This window comes from Gopherus evgoodei, chromosome 3 (genome assembly GCF_007399415.2).
Source record: "Gopherus evgoodei ecotype Sinaloan lineage chromosome 3, rGopEvg1_v1.p, whole genome shotgun sequence".
Classification (NCBI taxonomy): Eukaryota; Metazoa; Chordata; order Testudines; family Testudinidae; genus Gopherus; species Gopherus evgoodei.
Window position 1 is genome coordinate 33,926,587 of NC_044324.1, and position 12,572 is coordinate 33,939,158.

Sequence of the window (12,572 nt, forward strand, 5' to 3'; positions counted from 1 at the left end):
CTGCTGCCAAGCAAATCTACTAACTCCATTTAGTTTACTATTTTCATAATAGAAGAAGTGGAGAGCTATGTAGAAGGAAAGAATGGGCCCAGTGTGAAGACTGGGAAATTAAGATGTTTAATATTTTTTTTAAAATACTTGAAGTTGGATTTTGCATTTAATCTATGAACAGAAACCCTTAAGAGGATGTTGAACATTGTATTCTAGCCTGAAAGTTCAGTAACTTGAGACAAGATTTTGTTTCAACCCCATATCTTTTTTGTTTTTATTGTCCTTTTGATTTTAGTACTACAAAACAAGGAGCAACATTTAGTAATCAGCTTGACCAAATCTTTTTGATACAGAAGTTTTCATGGTTTTTTTTTTATGTAGCTTTAGACACCAGTAGTAGAGGATGTTGAAGTATCAACTTCTAGAACATCAGAAGTGGCAGCATGATGATCAGCAGTGATCACTATGAAATCACTATTTGTTAAATGATCCTTGTTTATGACGGAGAAAAATGAAACTTGATGTGAAAATAATTTAATTACATGACAATTCCAAATGAGGGAAGAAAATAAATTAAAATGGAAGTTCAGGTATATGTAACTTAAGTCCAGGAAATGTACTTAGATTTTTTTCTTAGCCCTGGAGTGCTGCACTACAGTGTATTCATAAAATACCTAGGGTCAGAAATAAAAATTTTAGTCTCAGTCTAGCATGTTTGTTTTTTGGCAAAGGGGACTGCTTTCTTGTTGTTTCTAGCACGCTGTTGACCAAGCCAGTCGTTGGATGTAGTGCTGACTTTGGAACTAGAAGAAATTGCTTTATCAGATGCTGTCTGAACAGTGAGGTAAGACACAATTTAAAATGAGTTGGAAGTGAGGAATCCAAAATGGGACTAACTGGGTCGTGTGAACTGTGTTCTTAAAGCAGAGGTTCAATAACAGTCAGTGCTTTGTTTGTTCCACAATTATGAAAAGGAAACTGAGATCTGCATATTGTTTGTTCTGCATGATGCCGGTAGCAACGTATTACCGTTGTTGGGATGAAATGTTAAATTACTGAAGAAATACGTGATTTAGTACTGTATAAACTAATTTTCGTTCCATTTGCATTTTGTTCACTTTTGTAATCTAATTGGAAAGTTAAACTCAGTAGTTATAATACAGACCTTGCTTTGAAAGCTTAAAAAAATATATAGTAATCTTTGTTTCTGCATATGAGCTTGGTATAACTTTCTGAAAAAACTGATGTTCACGTTTTAATATTTTGAATGCAAAATATTGCTAATTGTAAAGGGCTTGACAGTCTGCTCATTAGAGGTGTTCTGGAAAGGAAACTTCTGGATAGTTGAATTCCATGAAAAATGTACAACCATTTAAAGCCTAATATGGCTTCCTAGATGAAGTGAGATCATATATCATTGACTGTTAATTTCACTTATAACACTTTATGAAATAAACAGGGCTGCTTTAAAATCATAGAAACATTCCACTACAAGGCTGTTCCTGTTCTTTCTTGTCATGGAAACAAATCCTTTAAATGTGTAACAGGCAGGTGCCGTGTCACCTTTCATTCACAAGGTTTATAGGACCATTGGACAAAACCTCACTCCCCAAATTGCATATATTAACACTATATGTGTGCTTAATAAGTCAGAGTTTCATGTGTGGTCTAATACTCGTTTAAATGAAGAGATGAGGAGGGGGAAAGAGAGATTAAACTAAAAAATAGATAACTATCAGGTGCCAGTCCAAAGATCTATGGATGATAGGGTTTGACAAACATATTTACCATGCTTAAATTGTCATTAATGTAGTGCCTCATTTATCTTATAATATAGTACTTGTACTTGTGTAGATGAAGGTAGAGGGGAAATATTGTGGTCCTAGATTGCTATGGGCGCTGTCTAAACATGGAAGTTTTTCAGTGTAACTTTCAGTGTGCTTTCTCACTCTCCTATTATAAGTGTGCCTTTTTCTGTTTAGCTTGTCTCTCCATCTCTTGGGAAGTGGGGTTAAGCTAATCTGAAAAAAGTATTTTTATACTCGGCCAGAATAAGAGTCTCCATGTAGAAAAATTATGCTGGTAAAACTGGTAAAATTATACTGGTATAACTGGTAAAACTTTCCAACAAAGACAAGGCCGTACAGAGGTCTTCTTTCATGTTTGTCAATGAGACACTCCACTTTTTCAGGAATTTCTGAATTTTTTTTCTCTGACAGTGAGGTTTTTCCATTAAGATGGGGCCTGGGTGTTTCTTAAATCACTAACAAGTATCTGATGTTTAAGTTTTTAATAATTGTACTACAATGAAGGGGAAAGTTCAACAGTTTTTGTAGTACACCTGTACCCTGATATAAAGCGACCCGATATAACACGAATTCTGATATAACACGGTAAAGCAGTGCTCCAGGGAGGCAAGGCTGCGCACTCCGGTGGATCAAAGCAAGTTCGATATAACATGGTAAGATTTTTTTTGGCTCCCGAGGACAGTGTTTTATCGAGGTAGAGCTGTAGTGCTTATGATGATGATGTTGTTTAAATCTTGTTAACTTTAGAAACGCAGAGAACAGTAACTTTTTGGTTCTGTTCCTTAGATTAATGGATGGTGGTGTTTTTTTTGTTTTGTTTTTTAATAAATAACTACTTGGGTTTCTGTTTTTAAATATAAATCCAGGACTGAGACCTTGTTTTTCTTTGGAATATTCCTGATTCAGCATTGGGAGGATTCACAACCATTCAGGGTTTGTAAGTTTTGCATAGTGAAGTAATTCCGACATATCTTCGCCTACATTTAAGGGTCAGTACAAATGCATCTACCCTGACTGCTGACCGTCTGTTTCTCCATCAAAGGTATTTCCAAGTATAGACAAGGCCTCACTCTCTCTGCATTGGTATGTAAATAAATACCACACAATTAATAATAAACATTTTCTGTAAGGTCCAGAACTTACCATGAAATTTAATAGATGTTGCAGACTGTGTCAAGCCCGTAGTTTTAACATTCTAATTTTGCATATACAGTATAATTATTTTATGATTTTGTTGCATTCACTAGGTTTGCTGGGATGGGTAATCTTCTTAAGGTCCTTACCAGGGAAATTGAAAACTATCCACATTTTTTCCTGGATTTTGAAAGTAAGTTCAAAAAATTACAAGACAATGAGAATCTTTTTTCATGACTTAAAAGCTAGTTAAGAGAACTTTTTAATGATCAAATATAGTGGCAAGTTTCCAGCAGAATCAGAATATCCAAATCAATATCTCCAAGATGATTCATTTACTCAGGATGCCTGTTCCCTTTCTTTTCTGGTTTTCAGTAACCAAATGTGAAAGCTTTTGAAAAGTACTCACTTGCACAGAACTTGATCGGGTGCAAATTTTTTCCTTGACTTCGAAAGTGAGCAATACTTTTTGCCTGGCCTGCCGCCTTTATTCCTAATAATTTTTTCCTAATACTGTATGGATTTATGCATCATACAATATTTTAAAAAGAGATTTGTGAACAAATTGAGATATGCTTCTGTTTAATATTGAATTCTGATAAATATTTGTAAAACATTTTACTGTAAAATTGCTAAAATCTTGTTGGACAAAGAGGATAAATGTAAGAGTAAAGTCTCGTCTTGACCTGGTTTCAATACACATAGTATCAATCCTGAAAATAGACACACACATACTAATGTTTTTGATGAAAGGCCTTGATTGCCTTAAACTTTTTTTAAGAATCATTTTTTTTAGATAAACATTTTATTTTGTCACTTCATCATATAAAAGGGTTTTTTTTAAATAAATACCAAATATATCAATAACTACAACATAAATTGTTCAAATGGCACTTTTCTTTGCATTGTTCAATACTGAATAAACTGGGCAATTTTTGTAACTTACGAAAATGTGGTCTGTATATATGCTTTATTGCATATATTTGTCACATGTTTGTCAGCTTACAAAATGTAATGTGTTGCATGCTAATTTTCTAACCACATCTGTACCTTGATGCAAGATAATTCATTTTTTTACTGTTTAGTTCTGCATGTATTCTAGATGTTCTCTTGAAAACTGGCTATCAAATTTTTAAACATAGATTGAATCTCAATTCTGCTACTTACATGAAATGCCTTTTTAAATGATACCAATGCATGTTGACATGGCTTTTTTCTTAGAGTATTTAAATACCTTTATTAAACAATGGTTCTGGCAGAAATAATTAATTACAGACCTCTGTCAAATTCTTTTGGAAGAATGACAAGGAGAATTTCAGTCTGAGTCCAAATTTGTACTTGTCTTAAAATATTTTACTTGAAGAATTTGATACCCAACTGTTTTCTAAAATCATATTTTTTAAAAGATTGGATCCACTTTTAAAAAAAAAATCTAGTCATTATTTTTAATTCTTAACAGAAAAACAATGACATTATTTACACACTCAGGTCAGCATGTTCTTAAAGCAATGCCTGTTCAAGAAACCACTGGAGCATGCTTTCCTGAATTAAGGCTACAGCTTGGAAATAGTGTTATGTAGATTTATAACAATTTTCCCTTCCCAGATCTTAATTTACTAGGTTATGAAGAATCATGCTGATACCACTTGTAGAGTTTAATCTGTTTAGTTCCAATAAATAGTACAAGTAAAAATTTGAGATTGTAAGTCTTGCATCCTTCTCTTTTGTCCAAATAATATGAATGTGTTTTATTGTAAAACTGGGGTGTCAAACCTTTGTCCCAAACATTGTAATCTGGTCTATCAAACTTTAGAGTAGTCTAATTGAGCTCTACACCTGCCTCTGTGCTTTTACAAAGGCCTCTTGCTGCCTTGGGGATGCACTGTTTAATCAGTACCATCATATCATGGATTGAAAAAAAGGTACTTCTGCCAGAACTGCAGACTTGGCAGGAGACAGGTGGTCTGGCTGTAGGAGGCCTTGAAGGAAGAAATATCTATTTTTAAAATCTTGGCTCTGGAACTGGATTTTCCTGAAGTATGTTGCCAACAAGAAATGGAGTGGGGTAATGCAGAGAGCACCCACTCCCCAAGGACAGTGACAAGTGATTATTATAGGCACATGCATACACTTGTCTGGCACTCGCAACTGTGGAGGAACAGAAGTGCCTACAAATTTAAATTAGTTGATACTGCTGAGTGTAAGGTTAAAAATGTTGTGATTTTATTACTTTTAAAGGTACTACATGATTGAATTGGGCCAAGTTAAAACCTATAAAATAAATACACCAGAAGATTCCCTTAGCTGCATGCTTGAATGAACTTTACATTTACTCCATTACAGCATAAAAAAGAGGCTCTTAAACTAATGTGCTTGCATAATAATGTACTTGGATTCTTGCTGGACTTGTTTTCTAACTTCTTGTATACTTAAGGTTTCTAGTTTTAGGTTTAAGTCAATTAAAATGCCATCAAAGCTGACACTTGAGAAGGCTTTTCTAAAATACACACTATCAATGCCCTCTCCCAACTTACTTTTTTTGCATTATTGAATTTTCTTTGAGAGGGCTAGGCATACTGTACAGTTACTGGGAACTCATCCACCATACTTCTGGACTTGGGAGATGGCCAGTTTATTTTGATATACAGTGAAACAAGATACTCTCCTTAATGGGAACCTCCTCACTTTAGAATTCCCAAATGTATGCCCTGATCCTGCAAGCACTTTGCTCATATTTAAGTCTGAGTAATCCAGTCAGTTCTATGGGACTACTCACATAGTGGTAAACATATGCATAAGTGGTGGAGGACTGGGGCTATATTGAGCATAGTTCGGTTCCATGTTCGTTAAAAGACCACCTCTGTTCTGCAACCAATTGTTGGTGGTCCCTTACATAATTAAAACTGTCTTCACTGTGTTTCAATAATAAGATAATTTTCACTCAAAGAACTAATTTGCCGAAACAGGAAAAAATAGAACTATCAAACTAAAACACATGCACCTTTTCTAGCTTCTGTGCCCCAGTCACTCCTCATTATTTATATAGGGACAACTTTTCAATTGTATCTTTACATTTTATTAGGATATAATATATATTATAGCTATTCTTCAACAATATATTTTTACATCTGAAAACAGTTGAGTTCAATCATCTTTCAGCTTCTTATGAAGTTAACATGTTTATTTTAGGACTGTCTCTCAGAACTCTCCACACTCGACTGTGTGTGTCACACAAGCTTTGTGTCACACACCTCCTTGTTTATCACAGGTGCACAATAGCCAAGCGATGTGTCCAAATGGTTTGGAGATAGGGAATGCATACAGTGTATGTTCTTGGTTTTAGATTTATAGTTCTTAAAGTGAGATTGTTATGTAGCAGTTAAACAATAAAAACAATTTGCACCTCAAGTGCTGTCCTACATATCTGGTATGTATCTTTAAAAAGTCTCAGCACTTTTAATGAATCTGACCATGTTCTACTGCTTTAGAGATTATGAAGAGAACCAGTAGAGAAGGGCTAATAAACATTAGATCTTTGTTAGTCTAATGTTACTCTAAATGTATCAACTGAAATCATAAACCCAAACCAGCTCTGTGTTCCTCAAGCTTAGGTAATCATCTAAGTCCAGAGAAGGCTAGTTAGTATACTGTAATGACATGTCTGATTTACTGCACTCTTAGTCAATATTAGCTTTGTTTGGGACAGCTGCCTTTGGTAAAGTTATTTTATTTTGTGATTGTATTGTCCCCAGATTGGAATTTCTAGCATGACAATGTTTTCCCTGACTCCAAGGCTTTGTATTGTCTTGATAGTCTATGGTTTTATGACCTTCAATAATTGATAATATTGGCAGATTCCTCAATGCATTTATCCCTTCCTGACATTATTTCTTACCTGGCTTGAGCCAGTTGCTCTTCATCCATGTCCTGATCTTTCTAGGCACTGGGACTTGTAGGTGATGTCAGGGCCTGCCTCCTCAGAGAGGAAATAGACAGCTGAGTGTCACCAGCATCAGAGGTTCTGGTGTTCTTTTCTCTTCAATGTCTGCATAAGAGAGCTTGGAGAAATTGAGTGCATATTGAGCCTTGCAGTACTCCCTATGCTAGTGCATTGGTGACCGGGAGTAAAGGCCAATCATGATCCCCTGGGCCCTGTTTGATAGGAATGATTGAAACCAGTAGCATGTTGTCCCATTTGCTTCTGCAAGATTTTGTATACGTATCATCAGTACAATGTGAAAAGCAGTACCAAAGTCTTCAAAAAATTGAAGTACTATTACCATATGACCTTCCTCTGCCCCCCAAACTTCTCAGTGGGTTTGGGTAAACAATGAGTACTAGCAGAACTATTTTGATGCCATATCTTGATATCTGACAGCTGATTATGATGACTTCAGGGATGCTGGCAGAGAATAGATACTAATAGAGCTTGGGTGTTACCACTGTCTCAGTTATCTTGCCAAGAAAAGGAGGCTGAGGGTAATGTAGACAAGAGTACAAGAAATGTATGAGAAATCAGGATACTTTCAAATTGGTAAGATACATTCATGCTAAAAGCCAAATCCTACTCCATACATTCTATAATGGAGTGCAAATGGCAGTCTCTAATACATTTGGAACCTTCATATATTAATGCTCTCAAATATTATGGAGGAGTCCATCTTTCAGGTAGCATTGAGCTTTTCACTTAAAGCAGGACTAAATTTGTGTTTTATATAGTAATGATTGAATTCAGTCTCAAAATTGACTTCTCCCCTGAACAATAGTGTTACATTTTATGGAATATTTTCTGGATAAAATACTTGCCAACTTCTCTAGAGATCTTTATTTTTCAAAAAAATCAGCCATCTATGAAATTTTAGCCCTAAGTACATCTGATATTTCTTGTTAACTGTAGCTACACAATCACAGTCAGTACAAACTGCAGAGTTCACATACGTTCTACACCAGCCTTTTCTTAGGCACAGGCCACCACTACAATTTAAAATACAAACAAGTTAAAGAAAGTTATTCATCATCATAACCTTTATTTCCACCAAAAGAAGCAGGTGGAACTATCCCACTGTAGGATTACTTCTGTTTTCAGACATTTTTCTTCTTAGCCCAGCTGCTTGGCCTGTCTCCCTGCTCCCTATCTCCACTCCTCAGAATTCCCTAGCCAGATCATGTGGCTGTAGACTGAGCTGTGGAATGATTAAAGTAAAATGGCATATATGTAGTATTACTTGATAGGGCTGCTCCCCAGCTGTGCTGCTTAATTAGTCCCCTATCTCTGCTTTAAGATGATGTGGCATCTTTTGGCATGGCTGAGTAGTCCTGCCTGTAAACAGACTCAAGCCAACCACTACCTTAGCCTTTCTCTAGCTCCCTGGCCAACTCATTCCAGGCCCCTGGCAGATGTCATTGGTTCCACCAGTGGATGTCCGCATGTGACACATCTACTTGGTTCCAAAAGACTATAGTCCCTCTCTGGCAAACTACAAGTGGATCCCAAGAAAAAAATTGTCTCAGAGTTTAGGTGGTGACCTGCAGTGAACACTGTTTTTGTAAGAATCTCTTCCCTCTCTGCTCACTGTTGGATGATGTAAAAGATCAGGTTGAGAGGGAGACTTGCAAATTAATGCACCTGAAGAGCAGAGCTTAATAGTTCAGCTCCTGAGAATGCTCTTGCCTCTGTTGGACTTTCTGTAGCTTGCTGAAGAGGATTTCCAGTGTGACAAACCTGAGCATGTTAGCTGCACCCTACAAAGGTGGGGAGGCATTAGTTGTATGGGTGAAGACCACCATGATCTTGTATTAAACACACAGCCACTCCCAATTATGGTATTAGAAAATGGGCTGAAGCCCAGGGGTGAGGGTGAATCAAGACATGGGCTGAGGACAGATGGGTGAGTGAGACTGTGTAAGGATGTAGGTGAGCAGCGAAGCATGCGGACAGGGAAGAGGGTGATGTATGGAGGCAAGAGGTTCTCCTGTGCTGAGGCATCAGTGAATGAAGGGCTCCGTAGAGTGTCTAGAAAGCAGCACATGGAGAGCTCTTGATATGCCAGTGCCTCAGTGCAGGCATACTTTATGGACGTAACATGTTGTTGTTGTTACAGGTATTTCTACTAACAATATCTTAATCTCATCCAGGTCAGAGCTCATGTTTTGTATGAGTGCTCTCAAATCATGGGATGTGTGCATTACGAGTGGCTATTATAATTGAAAGAGTTTGTGGTATAGCTGTGGAGTTTGTTGTGCAATGAATTGCGTGTGTAGTAAAACCTGGGAATTAAGGATGGTTAGATGTGACTATTTGCTTAACTGATTATTTCCTTTATTATTTTTAAGCTGTTATGTTAATGTTCAAATGCACATCAACTCTGTTGGGTTAAGATTTTTGCTGACACCAAAAGTACACATAGGTTTCAGAAAATATGCACGTATATCTAGGTAAATAAGGACAAGTTGGTTACTTATGTTAATTTTCTCAGGGCTGCAAAGATTCCTTTCTTGTTCAGCAAAACACTTACGACATCAAGTCTGTATTATCTCAGTTCATTTAGTGTCAAATACAATGTGTAAAATAGGTCAAATTAGCTATCAGCTTTCTTAAACATTTTATATTCTTACCAGATTCTTTGATGAATCTTGGATAAATTTAGAGGAAGGATAATCTGCATGTATGTATTTACAGGGATTTATTCCAGGCTGTTATAACCTTAGTCCCAGATTTGGACCTTAGCGTCCAAAATATGGGGGTTAGCATGAAAACCTCCAAGCTTAGTTACCAGCTTGGACCTGGTACTTGCTGCCACCACCCAAAAAATTTAAGTGTTTTGGGGCACTCTGGTCCCCCTGAAAAACCTTCCCTGGGGACCCCAAGACCCAAATCCCTTGAGTCTCACAACAAAGGGAAATAATCCTTTTTCCCTTCCCCCCTCCAGGTGCTCCTGGAGAGATACACAGACACAAGCTCTGTGAATCCAAACAGAGTGACTCCCCCTCTCCGTTCCCGGTCCTGGAAACAAAAAGGACTTTCCTATTCCCCCAGAGGGAATGCAAAATCAGGCTAGCCAATTCAACACACACCGATCTCCCCTGATTTTTTCCTCCCACCAATTCCCTGGTGAGTACAGACTCAATTTCCCTGAAGTAAAGAAAAACTCCAACAGGTCTTAAAAGAAAGAAACAATACATACAAATGTTCTCTCTGTATTAAGGTGACACAACACAGGGTCGATTGCTTAAAAGAATATTGAATAAACAGCCTTATTCAAAAAGAATACAAATCAAAGCACTCCAGCACTTATATTCATGCAAATACCAAAGAAAAGAAACCATATAACTTACTATCTGATCTCTTGGTCCTTACACTTAGAAACAGAAGATTAGAAAACAGAACTACTTCTCCAAAGCTCAGAGAAAGCAGGCAGCCAGAAAACAAAGACCTCAGACACAAACTTCCCTCCACCCAAAGTTGAAAAAATCCGGTTTCCTGATTGGTCCTCTGGTCAGGTGCTTTAGGTGAAAGAGACATTAACCCTTAGCTATCTGTTTATGACACAGGCACACATCACCTGTGTGTCAGGGCAGCTAGATCTCTACAAAGTGATGCTTCTGGTTAAAAGAGGCAGGGCTTTAGCTCAGCGCATTCCTTCTTCGGGTTCTGTTTTCCTTAGAATGATCAAAATGTAGTCCAACTGAGGCAAAAAATGTTATTTCAGCCCTTGAATAATGGAGAAATAACGTCTGTTCAGTAGCTTCCTTGGGTGTGAAATTAATGTGCAGACAAATATACAGCACTCTGATTTGGGAAAGCACTCTGGAGAGTGTTACTTTTTAAAAAAAACAGTGTATGGGGACAGCAAATTCTGTTTACTGCATTTTGTGACTTAGCAGGACGCTGTAAACTTTTTCTTCATAACTACATGCTGAAATTTCAAAATGTAATCTCTGCATTAACTCAGAAATATATATCTTGCAATTCTTCACTAGCCCTTGGGATATGTCAGCTGAAGAGTGGATGGATATGTGAGATGACATATCACTTCCTGCAATGAATACAAAATGTCTCACTGGATTGCAATCCCTAATGATTTCTTTGGCAAACTAATCTTTTTTTAAAGTAAATATAACTATGACCCACATGATTGCCCCACCCTCTCCACTTCTAAACAAAGGTTACATGTGCAAATATTGGTCACAAGTGGTGAGGAGACAGGGTAAGGGATCTGAGTGGGAAGAGAAGCCAAAGATCAGCATGGTTCTTTACTCTCCACTCTTCATGTGAACTGGCCATAGGTTGAGGTAGCTGGCTGTAGGGATGAGCTGCCAGCAAAGTAGCATGTTACATGTTTATTAAATGCTGATTCTCCATAGCTGTTATTACTGGGTTGAGCAGTAATTCTATAATTTGATACAGATTAATAGCAGGACATCTTCTTCACTTTAGGATTTGAAAAATCCTACTATTTAATTTTCAGTTAACAATACATAAGACTCTAGTCTACTTCCAACTGCTCTCTCTTTTCATCAGCTGAAGGCTCTCACTTTTGTCTCAAACATCTATCACCAGCATGTTCTTTTCATCTTTTTGTCCTTAGTGTTTCAAATACTTTTGACATAAAATTCTTGACTTGCTTACTAGGACTATTTGAAAAAATGAGCTGGGGACTCTTGAATATTTGTGTGAAAATTCACACACACACACACTTTTTAATTCAAAATTTGTGAAATTTTGATTAGCTCTACTGTTGGCTGAAAAATAGGTGAGAAGGATGAAAATCCTCTCAACTTTTTCTTTATCCAAATTTTGAAATTTCATCCATTTCAAAACTGTTGACTAGCTCCATTTTCTTACATTTCATCTGTGGTGCTTAGGGATTTCGAGTACAGAAAAATCCTTTGCTTCTCTAATAATTTTTTTCATGTAACCAGCTGTTACCAGTGTAGCTTTTCGTCTGGTGTTTTCCTGGATTATCTTGACAAAGTATACTTATGAGCTGGAGATGGAAGTAAGAGCTAAGGAGACAAATTTAAAATTGCCATTATACTTTTCTGTAATATTTGTCTTGCAAGAAAAGGGAGTTCTGCGTACACATGAGTAGTTTTCCTGAGTTGGGCAGGTACTGTGGTGATCAGTGCCATAAGAACCTAGACAAATTAAAACAAAAAAAAAACTAGACAGGCAAAAATTAAAGATGTTAATCACAGCACTTATCTCAATATAACAGCTGAGTAGAGTCAGTAACTTCCATCATCTTCTTTCACTCCAGACTTGAAACCAAATAGCAGTGCTCAATACAGTCTCTCCAGCAAATGATATCCCACTTCAGGGAGCAAGTCTTAGCTGCTGCGGAGGGGGAAGAAAGAAATAATTTCAAAAGCCCTTCTGTAAGAGTAGGATGCAGACCAGATAAATGTGATCACTTTGATAAAAGACTACCTGTATAATCTTTCTTTACTTCCAACAATAAAACAAATGATCATTCTTCTGAGGCATTGGTGATGCGGGCATTTTCATTCAAACCAATCTGGAGTTGGATTGATTAGACACCTCCTATACTTCTTCCCCTTACCCCCATCAAATTTTGCGTTAATAGAGTAAAGGATACAGAGACAGAATCTTAACTCCCAATTGGTCATGTGACTCTT

At 37.0% G+C, this 12,572-nt stretch overlaps 1 protein-coding gene across 5 annotated transcripts in view; it reads left to right on the top strand.

The window, feature by feature from the left end:
* The window catches only part of FAM49A (family with sequence similarity 49 member A), a 78,865-nt gene that overhangs the window by 45,309 nt on the left and 20,984 nt on the right, over positions 1-12,572 (top strand). For 3 of the 5 annotated variants that reach the window (XM_030555387.1, XM_030555391.1, XM_030555389.1), the window contains one exon: positions 3,047-3,126. In XM_030555387.1, coding sequence (XP_030411247.1) covers positions 3,057-3,126 — 70 coding nt within the window. In that variant the 5' untranslated portion in view covers positions 3,047-3,056. Of the gene's footprint in view, positions 1-747; positions 836-2,431; positions 2,453-3,046; positions 3,127-12,572 lie in introns of those variants that run through there. The other 2 variants (XM_030555388.1, XM_030555390.1) reach the window with 2 other exon arrangements.